The sequence below is a fragment of the Gilbertella persicaria genome, assembly GCF_025201335.1.
Source record: "Gilbertella persicaria strain CBS 190.32 chromosome Unknown B0P05scaffold_67, whole genome shotgun sequence".
Lineage (NCBI taxonomy): Eukaryota > Fungi > Mucoromycota > Mucoromycetes > Mucorales > Choanephoraceae > Gilbertella > Gilbertella persicaria.
The window spans coordinates 1-23,293 of record NW_026252028.1 but is presented as its reverse complement, the minus strand read 5'-3'; the positions used below and the strand labels follow the sequence as shown (position 1 = coordinate 23,293).

Below are 23,293 nucleotides of genomic sequence, written 5' to 3'. Positions count from 1 at the left end.
TCTAATTCTACACGAGGTTTTGACAGTAAAGACGTAGTTTGTGACACTCAAATGGGTAGCACCATTTATGCCTATAAAAACTGGACAAGAAGTTGGTAATTAATTTCAATGATGGCATTTATTAAATGATATGACGCCGCCTTTGAAATACTTGCAGAAAGCTATTAATAGCTTTTTCTAAGAGAAATATCACCGAATGTTTAATTCTTTAAGCTTAAAAGAACATGGAGCAATGAATAGCATTATTGACAAGTTGCTTCATATTGGCTTTTACCAAGCTGCATATGTCATGTATGTTTGTTTAAGGAAATCTAAGTAAACATCATCCTTTTTCTCTTTTTATTGTGTGTATTTTAGCATGTCCCTAATCTTTTTTCCTTCTTTAAAAAGACAAACTGCATAATACTCAGAGATTAAAACTCAACTATTCAAGTTTTGCCAAGGAGAAGAGGAGGGAAATGATGAAACGCAAATAAAACAAAACAAAAGAGAGAAAAGTCTATCAAAATCGATTCCAAAATCAACTTTATTTCCTTTCCCTCTCTCCACTCCTTAGCTATAACTTTTATACAGTAAATCTCCCTTTTTTTTGGGTTTTTTTTTCTCAGCCTCCTCTTCCCATTATTGTGCTTACTATAAAAGCATAAAATTAATTATCACCTTTCTTTTCTTTCTTTCTTTCTCTCACTCTCTCTCACACACTTCTTATAAACTTCTCTATATTTCGTGCTGGTCCACGCATTCTATACATAGTTTTTGACATTCAAAAGAGAACACACACACACACACACACATATATATATATATATACATATAAAATGATGAACATAAATATGAGCAAACCCTATTCTGCTACTACCAGAAGAAGAACGCATTTGAAACCTAGTCAAGTTGCCGTACTTCAAGAAGCATTTGTTACCAACACACTTCCCGATGCAACCACCCGTGTACAATTGGCTCAAGAACTCGGCGTGACTGAAAGAACAGTACAGATATGGTTTCAGAACAGAAGAGCCAAAGCACGCAAATTAGAAGCACTTTCACCTGGAGCGCCTTCACTTGTGCCTAATGTCAGAACTGGCTGGGTGGATTTATCACAATCTCATCAAAAGAGGTCCCAATCCTTACTATTATTAGCGCAAAAAGAATCCCCTCTAATGAAACGTAGACCAAGATCAAGCTCAAAACCTGAAAGATCTTCAGTCACATTTGCTGTTCCAACCAAAAGAGCCATGTCGGAAGGCATTCACATTGTTGAATCACAAAGTAACATCATTTCCATTTTAGTCTATTGATTAACACTCCTTAAAATTCTTAGATAATCCACCACAACCCAGTCATCCTAAATCGTTTGTTTCTTTTGCTGTCCAAAATATTCGTATTGGTACATGGGCGAGATTTGCAAGGCAGCTCAACCTTCATGAATGGGATCTTTACTGCTATAGTGATCCTTGCTCACGTCAGTTGATCTGGCAAGTTCAAGATGCTGGTCATCAGTTTCGTATCGAGATTGATTATGACCAAATTCGACATATTCGCTTAGGCCAAATCCAGTTAGACATAGGACAATTGGAGATTGGTGTCCAATCTGTCTCTTTCAGTATGCGTTCACAAGGTGAATCTGAATGGGTGCGATGCAATGACTTTACAGAAAATCAACAAGCAAGCCATCCTGAGTCTATTTCACATGCCTTACAAGGTTCTCATGATCACCTTCGACAATCCTTGTTGGAGCTTGTATCTCAGGCACCCGAGTTAGCCTCTAAATTAGTGATTGTACCTGACTGCTTTGTGCGGGATTTAACCATCTCACCTTCTGCTACACCAGAACCTGTAAATCATTATTTACAAACAACTCATTATGAGCCAGTTAAAAATAACACTTGGAGTCCATTCTTGGTTGATTGTTTAGATTGGCAACAGTCCAATACGCCTGAAGATCTTTTAAATTCCTTTGTTTAATCTGAATCTGAATCCATCGTAATAATAATAATAATAATAAAAAAGTCTTTTTTCGTGTTTACTAAATGGCTAATCAAAACTATAATGATTCACACCGTTTGTTTATACAAGCCATGTTGTCTAAGCGAATTATCACTGAATCAGAGGCACATAGACTGTATGAGAGAGTAGGGCAAGTTACACAAGGTAAAGCAATATAGAACAATACGAACAATCACTCATTTGATAATAGTGGGTTCAGAAACAGACTACCCATTGTTTATTGCTGCCATTAATAAAGAACTAGAAGAACTTGACTTTTCACTCCGTATTTCTCATGATGAACGCACTGGAGAAGCATTCTTGAGTTATATCAATCTGAAGCAAGATCCAATGACAGAGATCGCAACTACATTTTCACCTAAAGAACTTGCTTATATTCGTGAGTTAGTAAGATCTCACCACTGATTAACACAAAACAACTAAAATGATCACATAGCTCAACAAAATAGTCAATGCAGAAGACGAAAACTTTGCGATCAAGTCCATGACAGCTATTCGATTAGCAAGCAAGATCACACCTACCAATCTAACTAGCAAAGAAGCTCAAGAAGTATTGGATCAATTGGTCAAAGAAAAATGGCTTGCTTTTGAATTAGAAAAAGGCGTATACTATATTGATACCCGTGGTATTGCTGAGCTGCAAGGCTATCTTCGTGAACAATATGGTGAAGCCATGAAAGAATGCACTTTCTGTTTAGATGTAGTCACTATGGGTGAATGTTGTACAAACACGAATTGTAATGTACGTATTCACAAATACTGTGCAGAGAGTCAATTCAAGAATGCTACTAACCCTGTATGTCCTGCGTGTACTGCTCCTTGGTCAAGAACAAATACGTTTGGCTTGGGGTTGCCTGAAACAGCCATGAATCCTGATTACCAGAGTGAAGAAGAGGAAGAGGAAGAGGATCAATAAACTGTCTTTTTATTATTATTATTATTATTATTATTATTCTTTGTAGTTGTTATGAACATAGTTTCTTACATAGTTATCAATGGATTCCCTTACATCAATATTAGGAATAAGGCCATCAAGGCCATTTTGAATAGACTGTTGACAGTCTTGACAACTAAAATCATGATCCATAAGATGAGCACGAATACATTCATCACAGAAACTAGCACCACAACAAGGCGTAATAGTGGCTTCTCTTATTAGACCCTGACAGATAGGGCATGCAAAATGCTTGGGTACAGGAATAGATTCATACCAGTCCATTAAATCACCTGCAGAAGATACACCCAACCCAATAGTCGTAGCTGCCTTTTGGACATGCTTATCCCAAGAGGTCGAGTCTGCTTGTGCAACAACAATGTCACCTTTAGGTGTTACCATCAGACCACCTGTACCTGCCTTGACTGCATTCTTGGGTTCTTCAATTACTTTAAGGAAGCTACGTGGAATACCTGTTGTACGCTTTATTCTAGGATGTTTGTCATAATCTTTATCGCCATTAGTAGGACATTGGTTGATATAATGACCCTTTTGTCCACACCGATAGCAAACATAGGTTGGTGGTGGCACTCTTTGTGGCATTTGCGGTTGCTGTGCATCCTCTCTGTTACCGGTGCCTGCATGCGTTGCGCCGCTCGTACCTGCTTGATGTCCTCCTCTACCACGTCTATTGTCTCCACCACGGTTGTTATATGGAATATACTGTTGTCTAAATAAACGTAAGTATTCAGCATGCTATTTTATGTCTGCTTTACTCAGCCAATCTCTCTTGCATGGCGCCCCATGAATCTGTTGTTTGTTGGAACATGGCTTGAATACGTGCTTCTTCGGAATCGTCATGAGGTGCATTTGTTTCTTCTGTTGAGCCATCAATGTTTTGCGAAAAAGAAGGCTTTGGCTGCTGTCTTTGAGCGTTCAGTACCATATTTCTGCCACCTATAGGTCCTCCTCCACTAGCTGCACCAGTTGGGCCACCTGTACTCGGCACACCTTTAACGACACCTTTTCCATCGGTCGGTAATACACCTAAAACATATCGTTGTGCTGTTCCTTTGCCTGGTCTTGCTGCTGGTAGTCGACGTACAATCACAGATGTGTTTCTTGGCACCACAAACATGTCGTCCTTGTATTCTATAGTTTGTTAGTTTTTACGATCCTTTCATTTGAACATACCTTCGTCGGTTTGAGCATTGTAAACAGCAAGATCAAAGTCTGTCCCTTTTCCAAATTTCTTTGCTCTGATGATCTCGCGTTTTAAATCAAAAACTGTGGCTCCTGGCCCATCAAATGTAAATACATCGTAATCTGAATCCTTGGCTGAACGAAGCTTATAGTAAATGACAGACATGATTTAAAGAAAAAGAAAAAGAAAAAGAAAAAAAAAGCATAAACTCCTACACATTTAAAGATTGCGCCGTGAATTCAGCGGCAGTAGGGGCTCTTTATGTGGTTTTTCTTAATATATTAATACATATTTTTATTAACTGTAGGATTGCTTAGCTTTCTTTGTTTGTTTTAGTTAAGTCATCAATGGCAGATCATGGCAATGTTGGGACAGGTTGATTTTGTTCAATTTTATGACAGTAATATTTGTAAATTCGTCTTACATTGCCCATATCGTCAAAGGAATTATTGATATCTTTGAATCTGGTAATTGTTGTAGGAATAGTAATTTCTCAAACATTCGCAAAAAGACTAAATCCCACAGACTCTCAACATGACAAAGAAAATGACTTTAATGCCTTTATCAAAAAGAAGAAAAGTATAGACTTCAGATTCTTTTCATCTATACCCATCTTTGAATACAAGGTAATCTTGTACAGGCCTCAATTCACATTCTTGTCATATGCAGAACCAGTTCTGTACTCACCAAAGCCATTGAGGGTACTTGTACACCCTATTTTGCCATACATTTACAAGGTAATCTGGTCTTGTATTGCCATGATTGCTCTTAATGTTTCTACAGTGAGGAGAATGGTGAGCATCAGCCTTGTATATGGCTTTGATAAGACCATGAACGACACTGGCTTGTACATGCACTTCAGATTTTTTCATATCAAAAGAGGTGAGTTCCAAGACCCCATACCAAGCTTTAGTTCTTTTTCCAATGAATATTACCACTTACAAAGCTGCGATTGTGTCAAGAACACATGCCAAGTTTGGATTAATCTTCTAGCTTTGATTTATTGATCAGGGCCTTCCAAGGCCATGAGAGGGTCAACATCACTAGACCAAAAACAGCTCCAAATCATCACACTACCCTTACCCCACTTGGTAGTAGGGATAATGTTGGCATCCTTATACTTCTCACCAACCTCTCTAAGCACTCGGATGCCGCTATCGTTGCCCTTTACAGAGTAGCGAGACTCATCCGACCAGATCATGCTTCTCCACTGGTCTTCAGTCCAATTGACATGACCCTTGGTTCATTGTAGGTGAGTCTTCTTGTTTCCCTCACTTAGAGCTAGCTTATGAGCAGCGTAATAAGAACGGAAACCCAACTGATCAAATAATGAATAACAGTTAGATGACTCACCTCGACTCCTTGAGCCTTTCATTCCATTTTTACCTTGTCAATGGTAAGGAATGGATCCCTCAAGATCATCAACTTTAAAAGAGCTAAACCCTTCTTAGTTATCTTGGGCTTTGGGCCTGGTGCTGTTCCTGGTAAAGGTGAACCAGTTTTCTTGATTCGTTTGATAATTGTTTGTACAGTCGATCTAGACAGATCAACGGTGGAACTGATCACATTTTGAGAAAGACGCACTTTGTTGAGATAATAAACGCCCCAGTATTTTTTCTTCTTCAAGCTCTTGGTAAGAGCGACGGCTAGTTGAGTTGTTGGGAGTGAACATCTTCTAATTCGTTTGTGAGGAACAGAAGCTTTTATTTTTCAGAATGCATAAATTTCATGGCTTTTTTGCGGCCTGATGAATCTCCATTTAGCATGAGTGTATTTTATTTTATGTTAAAAAGGAGACCTTAAATAGACTTGGATGTCTATTAACAACACTGTCAATTCTTGTAATTGCCAATTCGACTACTGAAGCGATCTCATTGAATTCTTCTTCGGTCATGACATTTGATCTCTTTGACGTTTCAAGATCGCGTCTTTGATCATAAAGAGTCCTTATTCTAGAAGAATTGAGATCAATGAGACTATTTCTATAGTCACGTAGTCTCTGTTCTTCTTCTTGAGTTTCATCTACATCTTTTTCAGCTTCGATGTCGTCTTGGGCACCAAAGAAGTCCAAACCGCTATCATCAAACTGGAACTGCTGACGCAGCTGATCAACAGTGTCCATGGGCTCTTCATTGTTAACATCGACATCTACTTCTTTATATTCTACAAAAAATAGGATTAGCTTATAAGGCTCGATTGAGTTTTGAGTGATATGCCAATACCATCTACATCTACTTGTGTAATACTTCTGCTGTTTCTGTTCGGATCCAAAACTCTTGCATTTCTTTAATCGTCATACAACAAACGAACAGAAGTGTATCTCTTCGAGAGATACATATGCTTGCAAGGAAAGTGATGTCTTGTAAAGTCAGGACAACTGCAGCTTATAATACAGTCTGACTCTACTACAACCATGTGTTCTCTCTCGATCAAAGTCAAGGTGTGTACATGCCATTCACCGCCTACATTGCTGCCATCAGTACCTTGCTCAACAGAATACTTGATGAGATTAGCTAATTATTCGGCAGGAACTTGATCCGCAGTATAGGCACGCTTTGCCTGCTGGTTTTCTCGAGGGCGCATTTGACTATTGTTCAACAAGATTCATTCTCTTTCCTCGGTGAAGTAGAACTTCACATCGTTGGCCAAAATGAAAACTAACTGATCAATACGGTTGACCTTTCTTCTTGAGAAGTAGACCGTCTTCAAATGGTTGTGACAGGATACGATGTAGTTACTGGTCAACATGCCTCTGTCGTCTTCAGGCACAGCTGGCCTACACCAGCGGCTAATTTTCTCCTCTATTTGTAGCCACTGTCTAATAAGGTAGGCCAAAAAAGAAATCCGTCAATTCTGCTCTGACCAGGAAACAAGCGTTTTTAACGAGAGCGTCAAAAGTGTCACGATCGTCTTCGATCAAGAGTTCCTTCGTGTGGTTTGCTGTAAGGCTAACTTTACTATACATAGCCTTTTTCTAATCTCTCAATACGTGAAAGCCACAGTAGTGTACTTGTGCTTCAGGGGAAGAAGCTCTAGTGGTATTTAATTCTGCTACGCAGCAGTCAATAATGATTGCTTTTGAATTGAAGTAGCCTTTGCTTCGAAGAAAACGTAGCCATTGATTTAATGTGCCTACAGTTTGATTATATGTGCCCATGAATTCCAAATGATAGCCTTTTCCAGTCGAAGCGTCTTTTATAACAAGGCTATACAAGACTCGCTGTTTCTCTTTGAATTGCCATGAGTGGCATCTAAATAGAAAGAAGTGTCAAGCGACATTTGCTCAGTTTGAGATGTGGACTGAAAGTCACGAGCAAAGGAATTAGCAGCATTGCTGTAAAATTGAAGGTTTCTATTGAAAATAACGTAGTTTTCAAATGGCAAACGTACATCTAACCAATGGCTAAATGAGATTATATCGCCCTTATCGAAGCGATACTGTTGTGAACATATAGAATCTATATGCATATGATGATCTGACATTAAATAAGTCTTCAATTACATACTAAAATACATCATAATCAATTTACATCAGAAATAGACATAAAAGAACCTCTTGTACTGAATAAGACAAATTATCTTTTAATAGATCAAGACTCATAACCGAAACCTATAATTTACATTATTTAATTAATTTAAAGTAGTCTATGATAATAGAGACTCAGTCATTTGCATGAACTCTACGACTACTTACTCCGACATCTCTTCATGTATAAATACCTAGAGAATGAAGAGCTAGAAAACGAGATATATATATTTTTGAATAATAAACCTATACAAGTTCTAATCGACTTCTTTGTTTTTATCTTCTCTCTTACATCACAACAGATACAACTTTTCTTTCATCTAGTCAAGCGACAATGTTTACTGGATCAACTTATTAATTGTTTTATAAAACACACCTTTCTTAAATGGTTGTAAACAGCATCAATATTGGGCTTTCGTATACCATTGCTCCACTCATCAACTTGACGTAATATAGCAGTTCTGACATTTCTGCTGATAATGCCATTTTTTAAGCTCTGCTCAATAATTGAAACAGTTTCTCTTGTCAGAGGCAAGGTACGAATGTCGTCCTCTTTTCCTGGAACATGTATTGTATGTTTAGTCAAAAGCTTGATTTCGTCAACAGCACGATTGTTCATATACTGAAGGCTATTTAAAGTAGCCTGACAGCCAACCTCCTTTGTATCCTTTTGACTAAGACTTAAAGTTCCGAAAGAGGAATGCTTCTGAGCCCTAGGCAATTTCGAGTCTTTCCAAAATGCAAATCTCTGAATCTTCTTTTTCGATCCATTTGCAAGCGCAAAGCTCACTAACACGAACAAGACCTGCTCCCCATTCATGGAATGCAAGATGAATAGGCGTATTCAATGGAAGCTTGTAAACACCGGGAATGGTTGAAGGAACCAAAGCTTCAACAATTTTATCCAAAGAGTATATGGTAGTTTGATTATCTGACATGATAATACAAGTAAATAAACAAAGACGTATATTTCCAGGTACTTTACAAAATAATATTACCAAAAAGCCATAGAGAGTAATTGTTAATCTGACCATCTTCAACCCTTCCTTGTCACCCCAAAATACCCTATTCCAATCAATAAACTTTATCCGGTGACAGGAAATACGTGGACTCCTATATCTTCTAAGATCCGTACAAAGCCTTACTGTCTTTTTGCAATAGTTTTATCATTTCTTCGATGACAGTTAGTATAATGTAATCTAAAAACGTAGATTCACTAACTGCTTACTGTTTGAATGCGTCTCAAACTGATGTTCATCACATCCATTTGATTGTCCGTTGCTTTCATATTGCTCATTTTACTTTTAGTCGGCAAGAGCTTGATACATCTTACCATTTTCACAATGACCCATAAATGTATTGTACTTGGACTGTCATGATTGCACTTTTGCAAGTCCAACATGACTACTTAAGAATAGATACAAATACTAGAATAACTCAACTTAAATAAAGACATCCATATTTTTACCTTAGACTCACAACCGTACCTTACATGTACTGTCTTTTATTCTAAACTAGACTATTATTATATCATTTGTCTAATTGGGTCCCTTGATCTTGCATTACATTTGATCATTGTATGTTATATTTATTATTCTTATATCCACAAGTTCTTGTGATCTCTACCTTTGCCCTATAACATTGTCTTGTCTCCAGAAAACAAAGAAAAGAGAAAAAAAAAAAAAAAACGTTTCTGATGATTCACAAAAAAGTAATCAAACATTCCAATGATCAGATTGGGCAATCAAAGGTTAATGATTTGATGCTCCCTGCCAGGATCGAACTGGCGACCTTCAGATTATGAGACTGACGCTCTACCGACTGAGCCAAGGAAGCAGGCTTTGGATGGGTCGGTTGGTGCAAGATAACATCGGTCTGAAAAATGGTGGAAGAAGTACTGGACTCCTGATATCGAATCAGCAGCTCGAGAACGCGATCGCTGTTATAGTAGGTGGCGTCATGCCTCTGGTGTTGACAAAGCTTACTGGTGGTCGTTGCATCATGATGCACATCGTCACTTTCGTCGTCTTGTTGCTAAAGCTAAGCGTCTCTCTTGGAAGAACTTCTGTGCTCAGTTGGAACAAGACTTTTCTAAAGCCACTGGCACCCTCTCTCGTATGAAAAGAAGACGTGATTGTTCCGGTACTTATGCTCACAAAGATGGTCCTAAAGCTTCAGTAGATGCTATGGCTACTCACTTGACTTCGGTCTATGCCGGCTCTCTGTTGCCTCCGTCAGAATCTCGTCCACCCCCACCACTTTCCTGTGATAGTTTGGTTCCTTTTGTCTTGCCACCAATTGGATATGTTCTCAGCAGACACGATCATGGATCACATCAAGCGTTTACCTCTTCGGAAGGCACCTGGAAGCGATCACCTGAAAGCAGAAATGCTGAAGGCCGTGACCAAGGACCTTGCCCCGCTTTTGTCTCTCCTGTTCTCCCTGTGTTATCAATGGGCTTATACTCCTTCTCTCTGGCGTCTTGCTAATGTATACCCGATACACAAAAAAGGTGATCCCTCTGATCCGTCCAACTATCGATCGATTTCGTTGACATCAGTCATGCGTAAGCTCTTTGAGTTTACAATAGCTGATTGTCTTCATGAACACTCGCCTACACTGGACATTGCGCAAGGTGGTTTCCGTCCTCAACGTAGTCCTCTGGATCAAGCTCTATGCTTGCATGACTTGATGCATGATTACTTTCTAACCAACCATCGCCGTCCTGTTGTTGCTTTTCTTGACATCAAGGCTGCTTATGATACTGTCGACAGACGTGTCATCTGGGATGTACTGGCTCGCTCCTCTCTACCTCGGCCTGTGCTTGCTTTACTAGTCAACTTGTTTGACGACGTACAAGTATCTGTGCTGATAGCCAACCACTCTTCTACTCCCTTTCAGCCTGTCACGGGTGTTCTGCAAGGTTCTGTTCTCTCTCCGCACTTGTACTCTTTGTACATCAACTCTCTTCCTTCTCTCCTTCGTTCTGCTGCTACGGCTGGTACTACTTTGGTATGTCCTCCTGGTATGTCTGATGCAATTCCTCTGAGTTGTCTTCTTTTTGCGGATGATGTTGCGATCTTCGGCTCTCGTAGTCAAGTCCAGCATATGTTGAACCTTGCTGCTGAGCATTCTTGCTCCCTTGGATATCGTTGGAGTCCGGCCAAGTGTGCAGTTCTAAACTCACCTTGTGATGGCCCTCGATTGACATTGTATGGCGAATCTCTGCCCCTCGTGGACGAGTTCATCTATCTTGGTGTACCCTTTCGAGAAAAAGGCATCCATGGACCTGGCATCATCTCTTTGAGATCTGCTAAGGCCATCAAGACCATGGCTCTGCTAACCTCTGTCGGTGTTCACCGCAATGGTTTCTCCCTTCTTTTGTCCTCTCGGCTGTATGCCTGCTTTATTCGTCCCAAGATAGAGTATGGTTTGGCTATATCCCGTCTTGCTTCGGCAGACATGACACACCTAGATGATCTGCAGAATCGCCTGGTCCGTATGTTTGTTGGTGGCTCTTGGTTTCAAGTTGCAAAACACCTCACCTGTCTTCCTGCCATGAATCATAGGTACAACATCCTTGTCACCAAATTCGCTTTGCGTGTACAATACCTCCCTGATGACTGCTTGATAGTGCTTTTGCGTGATCAACTACGGTACCCTCGCCTGGTCAAGCTTCTTCAACAGAATGTCTTGTACCGTTCACTACCGGACCCACAGCCTGTCTCTAATGCTGAGCTTCGCACTCACTTTAGACGACAATGGCAAAGCCAATTTGACCGCCAGATGGTGCGAAATGCGGCTCGTGGTCGTTCCGTCCTTCTCCGTGCTTGTCGTCCTTGTACGTCTAAGCCGGATTCAATTCTTTACCTGCCCATGCTTCGTACTTCTCGTAGTCGCTTGGTGCGTTGGCGTCTTGGTCGCTTTGCGAATATGCGTGAAGAATGTCCTTGTCTCTCTGGTGCTTTTGTCTCCCGTGAACACTTTTTGTCATGTCAGGCGCTTGACCCAGCATTATGGGATGCACTACCTATTGCTCCTGCTGGTGTTCATCGTCTTGATTATGCTCTGAATCAACTGCCAACTAAGGCTTCCTCTGGTCCTCCTCCTTTTTGGTCGGCGCTGCTTCAGTTACTGTATGCAATTGATGTACTTGTACATCCTCTTGCAAATATCCGCCCTGATCAAGATCCTGGTGATCGTTGGCTCCCTCCTCTGGTCTCGTCATAGACGAACTATTTTTGTCATGCCTTTCCTCTGCGCTGCCACGGTGGTAAGTGATTATCAAAGTTCCCAACCGTTGGTCATGCCTTTGGAATCATGCAAATCTACAATACTCTTTCTGTCTCTGTTTCTTTTCTCTTCTACTTTTTTTTCCTGTTGTCTGCTTTCTGTCAGGTTTTTTCGCTCTCTCTCCTTTTTCTCTTTTGTAAAAACTGCTCATACAATTCGGCATTATGCTCCATAGAGTAGCCCATAAAATTGTTTATTAATAAAATATAATCTTTAACCTGAGCCAAGGAAGCACTTTTTTGGTTTTGACCAATCAAATTTAATTATAGAGACAAAAAATTTAATACTGCATCCTATCCATCCGTTAGTGCATCCGTCTAAAAAATCATCCATCCATTCAAAACAATCATCCATCCGTCAAAAATGGCAACTAACCTGGACATCCAGCAGTTGCATCAACTTGTGCTGACCCTAGTGTTGTGATGTAAGAGAGAAGATAAAAACAAAGAAGTCGATTAGAACTTGTATAGGTTTATTATTCAAAAATATATATATCTCGTTTTCTAGCTCTTCATTCTCTAGGTATTTATACATGAAGAGATGTCGGAGTAAGTAGTCGTAGAGTTCATGCAAATGACTGAGTCTCTATTATCATAGACTACTTTAAATTAATTAAATAATGTAAATTATAGGTTTCGGTTATGAGTCTTGATCTATTAAAAGATAATTTGTCTTATTCAGTACAAGAGGTTCTTTTATGTCTATTTCTGATGTAAATTGATTATGATGTATTTTAGTATGTAATTGAAGACTTATTTAATGTCAGATCATCACAAGAGGCTTACAAGTGATAAGATTTGAAACAAATTTATCACTTTCGAATATCGTTATTGACGTGTGTTTGACAGGTTTGACAGAGTTATTTTTCTTATTGACTTCAACAAATGTAAGCTGTTTGCCTCGATCAACAATTTGGCTTTAAAGTGGTGCAGAGGAGGTCATATTTAGCGATAACGAAGAGTTAGGGGTTTTAAGTAGATAGTTTTTATTGTTTTTGTCTAAACGGTACACTCAAACTTTATATTAGGATTGGATGTGCGAAAGAGCTCATGGTTAACGTATTACAGACTTTTCTAATTATTGTATTTGAATGGAAACTCCCTGACTACCTATCTACTCATAAATAGACACAGTATGTTTGAGAATTATTTATGCACTAAGAATCTTTCTTCTCGTGCAATAAATTGTACAAATTTGGAGTACGATTTTGAAATCAAGACTTTTGAATTGACTCTCTGTTCAAACAATCTTCAAGCATAGACTTGGAATGTATCCAAAAGCCTTTTAAGTCGCTCAGAACTTTGTTACGGACCTTTGTGATTCTAGAGGTTTCCTCTTTTTGGACCATCTTCCATAGTCACTTGAAATTTTCGGTTCGGACTAAATAAAATGACACCATACTTTGATCCGTCTTTGATCCATCTTTGATCCATTTTTTTGAGAATGATATCCAAGAACAAGCCACTTGTATGTTCTTCTATGTTGACTATACCGAGGAGAACGTTAAGATTTACAGAAAAAAAATTGAAGAGTTTGAAGGATTTGAAATATGCCGGAACGTTAGAGAACAAGAACCCATCTTGGTTTTAAAACAAAGAGTAAGAGGGGATCCCTTGACCTACAATAAATACCTTGATAAACACGTCTGTTGTATACACAGCATTATTCATCCCTTCTTACACTAGTTATGCCTTAAAAGAGCAAGTATTAATATCATGTATAAATATATCTTTCAATCACAGTTTTATCTGCAGCTTCGATGGATGTCTTCTATCTTAGTTTAAACATGTTAAAGATCAGACCATCACATAATCACAAATTGACATCTGCATCAATACCAATGGTAGACGAGGTCTGTGCCCTGATCATGTTCCCAGTTCTTGTGTACCTTAATCCACTCAACCGATTAGCTAGTGTATACACACTCAGTCCCAAATTAAGGATAATCAATTATCATACAAACAGTATAAATACAATACAAAATATAACCTTTAATAAAGCAGACTTCTTTTGGCCGTTTTGGTTCTAATCGACTTATTGATTTGACCATTTTATTAGTGATTATATCACATAATCGACGTTTTTCTCAAGGCAGCATACCATTGATTTTATTAAAGCATGCAAATGACAATATAACTTTTGAGTTGGGTGTATCTTTTACTACAGGAAAGTCAGTAGCCACATTGAAGTTGTAAGGATATGGCAATTCATACTTTGCACATTGAATGGCTTAGAGCTAAATACCTACTCAATACTAGATATATATTGAGATGGGCTTCTTTTCTATTAATTACAGTGCGCAACGAGCTTTGGATGCAGATTTGAAGGTGATGTTCAAGTAGAATCGACTTTCTCATCTTATTGAACTCGCTTTCTGTTTCTTGCGAGTACCTAGACACTTTTTCAACTCACGTTGGTTAGCTCAGACCTACTTTGGGCTAATCTGACAATTAGAGATTTTTTGATGAACTTTTTTTTTTCCATCTCCAAGAGCTCTTCTAATGCCTGTGTAGCAGAGATTGAAATAGAGCAGCTCCAGTTTCTCTTCCCGCCGCATCCAAAATTGAGCTTTTGCATTAAAAAAAATTGAGCTTTTGCTTGAAACTCCATAAAGACGCAGCTTTTTGGCTTTAGTGTAGTGACAAAAGTTGCAGGTATATGTCTTTTAAATCTACTGATCCAGAGAAAGCAACGACTCTTCTGCTAAAATATTGAGTAAATACTCGAAGCGTTTACAAGGTTTTTCGCTCTTATCATACCATTTCTATTATAAAATTAGCAAGTAAGCACTTTCATTGGAAACTGCAGCATTTGACTCACAGTTTAGTATTAAGCTTGCCTTTAGCTTTAATTTTCGTCTTGTAGCGTCAAAAAGAAGCTCAGAGAATTGTCAGCTTGAAGTTTTTTGTGAGTAGCACCCTTTGGTTTTGGGAGATTGATCTCTCCCGCCTCATTGGTCACAATCTATTTATCCATGATACTCATTCTCTATCCATAAAATACCGCACATGCAATACATTGACTCAACACTGTCGTATCCTCCTTCAAATTTTCAAACATATCTACAAATAAAAACTATTTCTCAAACCATTTGTCCTCGCTCACCTTGAATCTACTATTATTACACCTCCCCTTAGCACCTACAATATCCTTCATCCTTCTTGCCTGCAATCCTTTGTCACCACACTTACATACTTTCAATCTGTCTCCTCATCACTAGTTTTCAAACCTGCACCTCTCACTATTTCTGGTTATAAAGCCTTACTTCCCCAACACATTCCTACACCCACCTCACCTTTTGACATTGTCCCTAATTGGAAAGCCTTTTGGTCACTTCAAATGACACATCGCTCCCGCAACATCTGATTCCACTTCCTACACAAAAACATCAACACTCGCTTCTACCTACATCAAAAATTACCGAAGCTCATCACTAGCCCTCAATGCATTCACTGTCCTTACTTCCGTCGCAACACCATTGACACACTTGACCATTTCAACTTTCTTTGTCCAGTCAAATACAAAATCTGGTGTCACATCCTCTCCACATATATCGATCCTTCTCTTACCGCTCCTTCAATTCACCTCTTGCGACAACTCCTCAATCTCCGTACCACCATCAGTCGCTCCAGTTATTCTGCATTCCCAGCCCTATCCACACAACAAATCTGTGCTAGCTCATTGGAAGGTCTATGGTCCAGCCATTGGCGTTTGGTTTTTGATTCTACACCCTTCACCTTTTCTGCTGTACTCTCCATAATCAAACGCCTGCTGACTAAACAACCCAATGAACAAGAACTAATACTTTTTGACTGAAATCACTTTCCTTACTAGTTAAACTTATGCACATTTCCTCTCTCTTTCTTATTGCACATCATATCCCTCCAGTCTTAATTATCACTCATTATGACATCTTTAGGACTTTAAATAAAACAAGAACATAGTTCCCTACAAAAAAAAAAGGTTTTGGGAGATTTTTGACCATTTTTCACAAGTCGCTTTTTTGGCCCAGACCAACTCCAAAGATACCCCATATATTAGCAGACATGATTTATACATATCTAGAGTATTTATGCATGTATAAACAAGCCTTTTAATACCTTTATATGTCTAGGAGAAACAAGAAGGTATGCGCGAGCCCTTGTCTTTTTCACTTCTGAATCATATTTTAAGCACTTCCTTCCCTTGAAAATTCTTCTGAAATTATCAAGCTTTCTCGCTTTGATATTTTTGGCCCTCAAAAGATGAAATGACAATAAAAAAAATGCTTTTTTTGTACGCATGTAACAAAACCTTGCTTTGGGGGCTACTTTGTCTTTTCTTCTTTGCTTTCCTATTACTATCTTTTTGTTTATCAAAAAGCAAATGATAACTGGTTAAATGTGTACTTTTCTTAGGTTAGGCAGCAACAAGGGAGTTTTTTATTGTTTTGTTTTGTTTTGTATTATGCAGTTGAACAGTGTTACACATGGTGTTGTCTATTTCTTTACAACAAGCAAAGTCCTCTTAAAGACTATTTCTTTTCTGTCATCTTCACACACAATAAAGAAATAGATCGCTATGCATGTGCATCTTTTTAAAGAGCAAGAACAAGATATATAAAAGCATAGATGAAATACATGAGTTGTATTTTATCAGCATAAATAATGATGTCAGTATGACTATGTTCTCTTCCCTTCCTTTTTTATATTTATTTTTTTTCTAATTGGTTCATACAGACAATAGTGTCAGATTTGGAAATAAGGTGGTTATCTTCATCTCTTTCACATGGCTTGCTTTAACGTAAAAAAAGAGCAAACAACATCTATCAAAAAAGAAGGATCTAGCCTTGTCTTTTTTCTTTTCTTTCTTCCTTTTACTTATCATCTGCTCTACTCTTTTAATCAAAAGCTACACTACCTCAAGGCCTCAAGGCCACTTCTACTTTACTACAAGACCTACCCTACCTTACTTTACTCTTCTACTCTCTTGGCCTCGTATGCAAATCTACTAGCCTCTTCTCATCCATCAAGGAGGTAGGATAATTATTCTAAAAAACACGTTTACTGACTCTCTTATAGGGAACCACTTGTTTCCGTACAGTGATGTTCCAAATGCCCTCTTCTTGTCGGCGATGGCATCCATTCGGCCCTGAACTACGCAGGGCCAGTTTGGGCCGGTTCATTCGGCTCTGAACTACGCAGAGCCGCGTGGGCTATGAAAATCAGCACATTAGAGGGTAGCATGATGGCTTTGGTCTTTGGTAAGTTATATATGCTTGAAAGCTTTTTTTTTTAATCATCATTCTAGTTGCTTGTTTCCTGGTTCATCAAGGCTCTCTTTCTATGGCTTTACTCTTCTGGTTCTATTTCTGGCTCTATTTTGTATTTGGTGAATCTTTTTCAAACCTCTTCTTCGGACCTCTTCTTCAAAATAATTGCCTCTTCCTGATATATGAAATTACTTACACATCATTAAAAAAAATAAACAAGTCATTTTTCCTTCTTTTCTTATCATATATAATCATGATAAATCATTAATGTGCTTATGCTTCTGTATTATTCAAAACTGCTATGTTTAAATTGAATTCGGGTAAAAGCTAGCATGTCTATGAAATAAACAGGTTTTCAATATGAGACAGACCTAGGTGTGCTTCCTTTTTATAAACAAAAATTGCAGCTTAAATGATTTTACTAAAGGTACTAGAGAAGACATTTATTATGTTCAGATTACCACGATGGCTTTGTTAAGTTGGAACTCTACTAGAAAGAGAATTGCAGGGTTGAACTGTAGCTCCGTATTAAAGAGCATCTCGCTTTCATAATTTTGAAGTAATGAAAGATAAAATACGTTTGTATTGATTCAATATATATAGATATATAGATATATATGTTCTTGGCATAAATACTTTTGTAAGATGAGGTTTTGGTTGTGCTTCTTTCTTAAAATACAGCTAGTGAATCAAGTTATTTTCTTTATGAAGTAGCCTATTCAAAGTGTGTTTTATAAGCTCTGAATATGATTGTCATTCATTATTTTCAAGGCCAAATACTGCTAAATCAAATAAAATCATTATCAGGGTTTATATGTACGAAGCAAATAGAAAAAAAAAAGAAAAAGGCTTATTGTTCAAGGTTGCTTTTCTTCAGAGGCAGGGCAACTGTAGGCGTTACAAGCTTGGTCAAAGAAGCAAAAGAATTTGTCTTTCTTCTCTTGTAGATACAAGACATTTGTTCATTTATTAGCTCTTTAAGCCAACAGAAAGAGAGGACGGTGTCAGGCAAAGAGCCCAGATCCATTTTTCCGCGAGGGAGCGAAAACACATCAAGTTCCACAAAAGTGTAGATTCCATGTGAGGTCAACTCACACACAAAAGAAGAACACATTTCACCATCAACAAACAACGCAAAGCACTTAGGTGTACGGACACCAAGAGACACCTGATGATCAATAGATCGTTTGCACTCTAGAGCCAGCTTAGAGCGATCACTCAAAATTTGACTTGACTTGGTGCCAGGCTTCTTGACCTCCACGCAAAGCAACCCAAAAGAATTATCGTCGATAGGCAGAAAGACGAAAAAATCGGGTTTAGCTTTGCTGCCTGCTGCTGCTGCTGCTGTCTGAATTGGGATGGCCATATGGTATTTTTCATAGGACCGTGTGGATGAGACATTCTTGTCACGCAAGAGTATGTTTCTCAGAAACGGATACAGTTCTTGTTCAATGAAGTCTTCTTCAGTTCTACACTCAGTCCTCCAGTTTTCGAAATTGTCAAACATTTCTTGAACAACTCGTACCAAGGCATCTTCTTCTTCCTTCTTCGATTTCTTTGCATACCGCGACATCTGGTACTGCAAGTACTGCACATCTTTTCTTTTTCTTCATCATTAATATCATCGTCATCATCTTCTGCTTTTTCTTCTTTTTCTTCTTGCTCCAGCTCCCATTGTGTCTTCAAGTCAATGAACATGACTAGAATTTCATGCTCGAATTGCTTCTTCTTTGTGGCAGGAGTGAGCGCTTTTCTTATTTTTTTGAAGTTTTTGGCTTCAAGGCAGAATCCTTCAACAGCAACTGGCACTTCCAAGATAAAGGAAAGCAGCAAGTATTGACTTTCTCTTAGCATCTTCTTGTTCCTCACCAGCTCAACAACACGTCTTCTTTCTTTGTTGAAAACTTTTATCAAGTCTTCATCACCAACAGACCAGCGACCAAAGACACCTTCTTCTTCACCATGATCTTGGCATAAGACCATGTTTTTTCTGTTGTTGGTTGTTGTTGCTGTCATAGCAATGCTTGCTTGCTGCTTGATATGCTTTTTCCAGGCTGCTTAGCATCACCCTTCTTAGCTTCTATGCCTCTTGAATTGGCGTACTTGAAAAGGCACTTGCAAGCTTGCTATATTCTTCATCTTGATCTTTGCCAATGTAGCTTTTATGTGCTGACTGTGCCTTTCAATAAAATCAGCGAGTAATGGTATATCATCCTTTTCTTCGCACAGATCGAGAAAAATCTTGAAGATATGTGAGTAAGTTGTCATATTATGGGGTTGAGATTCGAGAATTGAATATGGAAAAGAAAGATGATATTAATGTAAAACACCACAGTCCTATTCTTTACTTTTTCACATAGTACAAATGTACAATTTTATTATAAATACTCTCTATTTTTCTGAAATAAAGGAGGTCATTCAGTGAGCATTATAAGCTGTGTAACAAATAAAAGCATAGCATTTACTATCTCAGTGGATGGTAACAGACTTAATAATTTTATTTTTATCTTTGGGCTTCCTTCCCGAAACATACTTGTTAACATCTTATTTTTTTTATTTTTATTTTCGAATCCATATTTGAACACTATCTTTGATCTACGAAGAGCATTATCTTATATTATAAGGAACATTATCAAGCGTAGTTATAAGTCTCTTGAACATTATCTTTATTTTATAAGGAGCATTATCAAGTAATCGAATCATAAATTTTAATTGAACATTATCTTACAATAGTAATTTTTATCACAATTTCTTTTTATATTTAATCTCTTTGAAGTTAAAGACATTACAGCAGAAGCAATGGAAGATTCTGGCTAAATCTTTACTCAAATATCGAAGAAAAATACAATCGCTTACGCTGTGACGAGAATATATATATATATATTTTTTCAAATCTAAAAGTAGTTATCTTCCAGAAATGTATTTCGGTTGGCACAAATAACATACTTGCACACTGTTGTTAATTTTTTGAAACTCATACTTAAAGTTTGCTAGTTTATTGATTTTGTAGAAAAGATCCTTTTGAACACATGGTCCAATGTGGCCTTCGACTGTTCGGACTCGATCAATTTATAAAAATGAATGGCTTTACTAAGCTAAAAAAAAACACGCCTTGAGAGAATAGGGGCAAAAAAGGAATGGAGAGAAGAGCGTTGATCTAATGGTGTGTCTGGGCGTGAATTTGTAACCAGAGAAGAAATAGAAACATTTGGTTGGATGTTGGAAGAAGTAGATTGTTTGTGGTAGCATGTTACATAGAGGTGATTTGGATAGAAGCAAATGTATAGAGGTCCATCTGGTACTCCAATAAAGTACAGAGCTAATGTTCTTGAGTATTGTTGTGAAAAAAAAACAACTTACGAATTTCTGAAAGACAAAGAGCTTGGTCAAGGACACTTTTGCGTTCTCTAAAGCCACCTTGGGCAGTGTCTAAGGACGATACTTGGTCTTGGAGAAGTTCTTTGATGCATTTTTCGATTGTTTTTTCCGGAGATAGTAGTCAGACTAATTAGTCAGTAGCTGACTGGGTCAGTCGAGTTGCCCTTCTCATGAATTGGGACTATTTGTACGCTCGTCAATAGTGAGGCGTGTATGGTCAACACCAGCACAGATCAAAAATACGGAAAATTAAGGAATCACTATAATTTTTGATATGTCTACAGGAAGCAGAGGTAGAGCCATAAAAGATCGCGGTAATAGCCGTAGATGTAGAACTTCTCATGAATGCAAGAAAATACATATGTATTTCAAACTCCGTTAACATTTATACCGACTTACAAGTATGCCACTTGTGTATTCAAAAAAATAAAAAAAACCACTATAAAACAAAACAAAAATATTTTTGTAATGACAGAAAAATAAAAAAGCAGAAGATTTCATATTTTCTGCTTAAAATTAGAAAAAAAGCCAGCTTTTCAATTTTTCTGCCTTAAATAAATAAACGAGTCTACCGGATGATGGCTTTACTGTTTTAGTATAAAAGAAGAGATCAATGATCGGTAGACTTGTTTTTTATTTTAAAGCAGAAAAATTGAAAAACAAGCTTTTTTCAAAATTTCAAGCAGAAAATATGAAATCTTTTACTTTTTTATTTTTTGTCATTGCAGAAAATATTTTTGATTTATTTTACAATAGTGGTTTTAATTCTAGAATAGCGGTTTTTATTTTTTTCAAAAAATATTTTTTTGAGTACGCAAATGGCATACTTGTAATTTCGGCATAACTGTCAATATTTTTATGATTTCTGAAAATGCTTTTTTTTTCTTTTTTTAGGTAAGTCCATCACACTGACCACGAAGGCCTGAGGTATAAAAGTCTTTCTATAATTCTCTCTATCGCTCTGGTAACTTTTTTATAGAGTTGTCACTACAGCGTAAGCGATGGAAGAAAAATGCAGTTGCTCACGCTGTGGTGTATGGTTACCATGGCTTACTATGGCTACTATGGCTGTCGTAATTATTCTGCTGCAAGAGTGAACCTAGCCAAAAAATTGATCATCAAGAGCATTCAATAAGATATCGAATTGCAGCAGTTGACGTTGTCAACGGCTAGTAGTTGCTTTTCAAAAATGATTTTCAGCTGCCGCTTGCTTAATTCGAGTTTGCTAAAATTTATGCAAAGGAAGGGTGTAGTTGACCTGTGAGCCTGGTTTAAAATAGAACAAAGCAACTGTTATGAGATCAAGAGAGAATAGATATAGAATAAGAGAAAAGGTAAGAACACAGAGAAAGTCCGTTAGAACTTGTATAGGCTTTTATTTCCCAAGAAATGTTATCTTTTCAATTGCTATAAAATGTCGAGGTATTTATACTTTTTCTTCTCGGTCAAAATATTGTTTTGGGTTAGCTTCTTGACTACGGATTGATTTGTTAGATCAGGAGCAATTAAGAGAAAGCCTTTAGAGGAAGTTGTCAGCTCAGCCAATAGTACATGATCTGACCTGAACTTGAATAAACTATTACATATTTGTCAAATGCCAATACCAATGTATTTGTCAGCTCTAACTGTCACTTTATGAGTGCCATTAATAATAACAGAGTCACTAGGTTCATAATCTCTGACTATGAGGATGATGTAGTACTTTTAGTAGAATGAGTGAATTTCAGTGACTATAGATCCATTGCAATTGCCATAGATGTGATCTGGTCTTTTGCCATGATCATCATTTATTGATCTATGCATATGAATTCATATATGTTCACAACACATACAAGTTTGTAACCAAGATTTTGGAAATCTAAAGGAGGTGAGTGCATCATTGTATACCTTTACGGCCAAAGCGCCAGTAAGTGGATGCTGCAATAAAATGGAAAGTAGTTCGTACGGCAACCCATCTATACCAGGACTGCTTTGACTTGGGGTTCTAGCCGCACCTTCTTGAAGTTCTTGTAGGGTGATGGGAGCACATAATCGATTATGCATTACGTCTGGAATGCTGTCACTGAAAGAATTGTGCTAGTGAGATCTGCAATATGTTTCATACTTACCTGGTCAGGGCAGTAAAGCTGACCGTAAAAAGTTGAGACTGCATCTTCCATTTCTTCGGTCGATTGACAGAGGTTGCCGATGATGGGATGAATGAGTGGCGGCATGGATTTCTTAGCTGATTTGGATTCAATAGTTCTCTTGAGGTAACCTGCTGAAGTTTCACCATTTTCTCTCCAGTGTCGACCAGCACGAAGAGCAAGATTGTTGACATAGTCCTCTTGTACCATTGCATTTTCTTTTCAACGTTTGAAAGGAGTGGATGAGGAATGCGAGCTGTACCGTATTCTTTGAAATACTTGTTGCGCTTGCGTTGAAGACGCTTCATCAGACGAACTCTCCATGCTGCTTGTTGTCTACCAATCTTTTTTGCAATAGTTTTTGTGATCTGTTTGATCACATCCCATTGTTGTTGTATTGTGGGGCATGACTCTTCGGAAAAGGTTTCTATCAGTGAATGATAATCATCCAATGCAGAATTCAAGGCTTTGATGAAGTAAGAGTTCTTGGCCAGACTAGGGTGAGCACGCCACAGACCTCGACCTTGTTTGTTTTGTGCAAAGCGGAAAGTAGCTGAGAGAAGAGCATGATCGGTCC

General features: G+C 38.0%; 8 protein-coding genes and 1 non-coding gene across 9 annotated transcripts; 4 read left to right on the top strand and 5 right to left on the bottom strand.

Annotated features, from left to right (window-relative positions):
• Positions 1–720: 720 nt before the first annotated feature.
• Positions 721–1,992, top strand: B0P05DRAFT_562988 (uncharacterized protein). Its single transcript, XM_051580661.1, has 2 exons — positions 721–1,266; positions 1,319–1,992. The coding sequence occupies exons 1-2, from the start codon at positions 819–821 to the stop codon at positions 1,960–1,962; spliced, it is 1,092 nt and encodes a 363-aa protein (XP_051429856.1). The 5' UTR covers positions 721–818; the 3' UTR covers positions 1,963–1,992.
• A 35-nt stretch (positions 1,993–2,027) lies between these two features.
• Positions 2,028–2,920, top strand: B0P05DRAFT_591968 (Nse1 non-SMC component of SMC5-6 complex-domain-containing protein; the record flags this gene model as incomplete). The annotated part of the gene is made up of 3 exons (XM_051582953.1): positions 2,028–2,148; positions 2,195–2,391; positions 2,441–2,920. 3 exons carry the CDS (start codon positions 2,028–2,030, stop codon positions 2,918–2,920), a joined length of 798 nt encoding a protein of 265 aa, XP_051429855.1.
• Positions 2,921–2,932: 12 nt separating this feature from the next.
• On the bottom strand, positions 2,933–4,357 carry B0P05DRAFT_562983 (DWNN domain-containing protein). The gene is made up of 3 exons (XM_051580660.1): positions 4,133–4,357; positions 3,715–4,090; positions 2,933–3,668 (listed from the first exon to the last, which is right to left on the bottom strand). The coding sequence occupies exons 1-3, from the start codon at positions 4,305–4,307 to the stop codon at positions 2,954–2,956; spliced, it is 1,266 nt and encodes a 421-aa protein (XP_051429854.1). The 5' UTR covers positions 4,308–4,357; the 3' UTR covers positions 2,933–2,953.
• Positions 4,358–4,974: 617 nt separating this feature from the next.
• Positions 4,975–5,765, top strand: B0P05DRAFT_628851 (uncharacterized protein). Its single transcript, XM_051583482.1, has 2 exons — positions 4,975–5,024; positions 5,089–5,765. The coding sequence occupies exon 2, from the start codon at positions 5,536–5,538 to the stop codon at positions 5,713–5,715; it is 180 nt and encodes a 59-aa protein (XP_051429853.1). The 5' UTR covers positions 4,975–5,024; positions 5,089–5,535; the 3' UTR covers positions 5,716–5,765.
• A 157-nt stretch (positions 5,766–5,922) lies between these two features.
• B0P05DRAFT_575743 (uncharacterized protein) lies at positions 5,923–6,264 on the bottom strand (the record flags this gene model as incomplete). Its single annotated transcript, XM_051581661.1, has 1 exon — positions 5,923–6,264. One exon carries the CDS (start codon positions 6,262–6,264, stop codon positions 5,923–5,925), a length of 342 nt encoding a protein of 113 aa, XP_051429852.1.
• A 482-nt stretch (positions 6,265–6,746) lies between these two features.
• Positions 6,747–6,980, bottom strand: B0P05DRAFT_480284 (uncharacterized protein; the record flags this gene model as incomplete). The annotated part of the gene is made up of 1 exon (XM_051575119.1): positions 6,747–6,980. A coding segment is annotated over one exon (234 nt), but the record flags the coding sequence as incomplete, so codon positions are not given.
• Positions 6,981–7,862: 882 nt separating this feature from the next.
• Positions 7,863–8,666, bottom strand: B0P05DRAFT_317334 (uncharacterized protein). Its single transcript, XM_051573519.1, has 2 exons — positions 8,654–8,666; positions 7,863–8,599 (listed from the first exon to the last, which is right to left on the bottom strand). The coding sequence occupies exon 2, from the start codon at positions 8,486–8,488 to the stop codon at positions 8,015–8,017; it is 474 nt and encodes a 157-aa protein (XP_051429850.1). The 5' UTR covers positions 8,489–8,599; positions 8,654–8,666; the 3' UTR covers positions 7,863–8,014.
• Positions 8,667–9,431: 765 nt separating this feature from the next.
• On the bottom strand, positions 9,432–9,504 carry B0P05DRAFT_t115. The gene has a single exon. It is a non-coding gene; the product is annotated as a tRNA-Met (tRNA).
• A 7,149-nt stretch (positions 9,505–16,653) lies between these two features.
• Positions 16,654–17,071, top strand: B0P05DRAFT_562968 (uncharacterized protein). The gene is made up of 2 exons (XM_051580659.1): positions 16,654–16,976; positions 17,022–17,071. Exons 1-2 carry the CDS (start codon positions 16,729–16,731, stop codon positions 17,044–17,046), a joined length of 273 nt encoding a protein of 90 aa, XP_051429849.1. The 5' UTR covers positions 16,654–16,728; the 3' UTR covers positions 17,047–17,071.
• The last annotated feature ends 6,222 nt before the right edge of the window (positions 17,072–23,293 follow it).

Bases quoted from the DNA above. Each gene is read 5' to 3' on its own strand.
- B0P05DRAFT_562988 (XM_051580661.1), top strand. From the start codon at position 819: ATGATGAACATAAATATGAGCAAACCCTATTCTGCTACTACCAGAAGA. The intron at 1,267-1,318 runs GTAACATCATTT...TAAAATTCTTAG, and splicing joins TCACATTGTTGAATCACAAA to ATAATCCACCACAACCCAGT.
- B0P05DRAFT_562983 (XM_051580660.1), bottom strand. From the start codon at position 4,307: ATGTCTGTCATTTACTATAAGCTTCGTTCAGCCAAGGATTCAGATTAC. The intron at 4,091-4,132 runs GTATGTTCAAAT...AACAAACTATAG, and splicing joins CAATGCTCAAACCGACGAAG to AATACAAGGACGACATGTTT. The intron at 3,669-3,714 runs GTAAAGCAGACA...ACGTTTATTTAG, and splicing joins ATGCAAGAGAGATTGGCTGA to ACAACAGTATATTCCATATA.
- B0P05DRAFT_628851 (XM_051583482.1), top strand. From the start codon at position 5,536: ATGGTAAGGAATGGATCCCTCAAGATCATCAACTTTAAAAGAGCTAAA.
- B0P05DRAFT_317334 (XM_051573519.1), bottom strand. From the start codon at position 8,488: ATGAATGGGGAGCAGGTCTTGTTCGTGTTAGTGAGCTTTGCGCTTGCA.
- B0P05DRAFT_562968 (XM_051580659.1), top strand. From the start codon at position 16,729: ATGGCTTGCTTTAACGTAAAAAAAGAGCAAACAACATCTATCAAAAAA. The intron at 16,977-17,021 runs GTAGGATAATTA...ACTCTCTTATAG, and splicing joins TCTTCTCATCCATCAAGGAG to GGAACCACTTGTTTCCGTAC.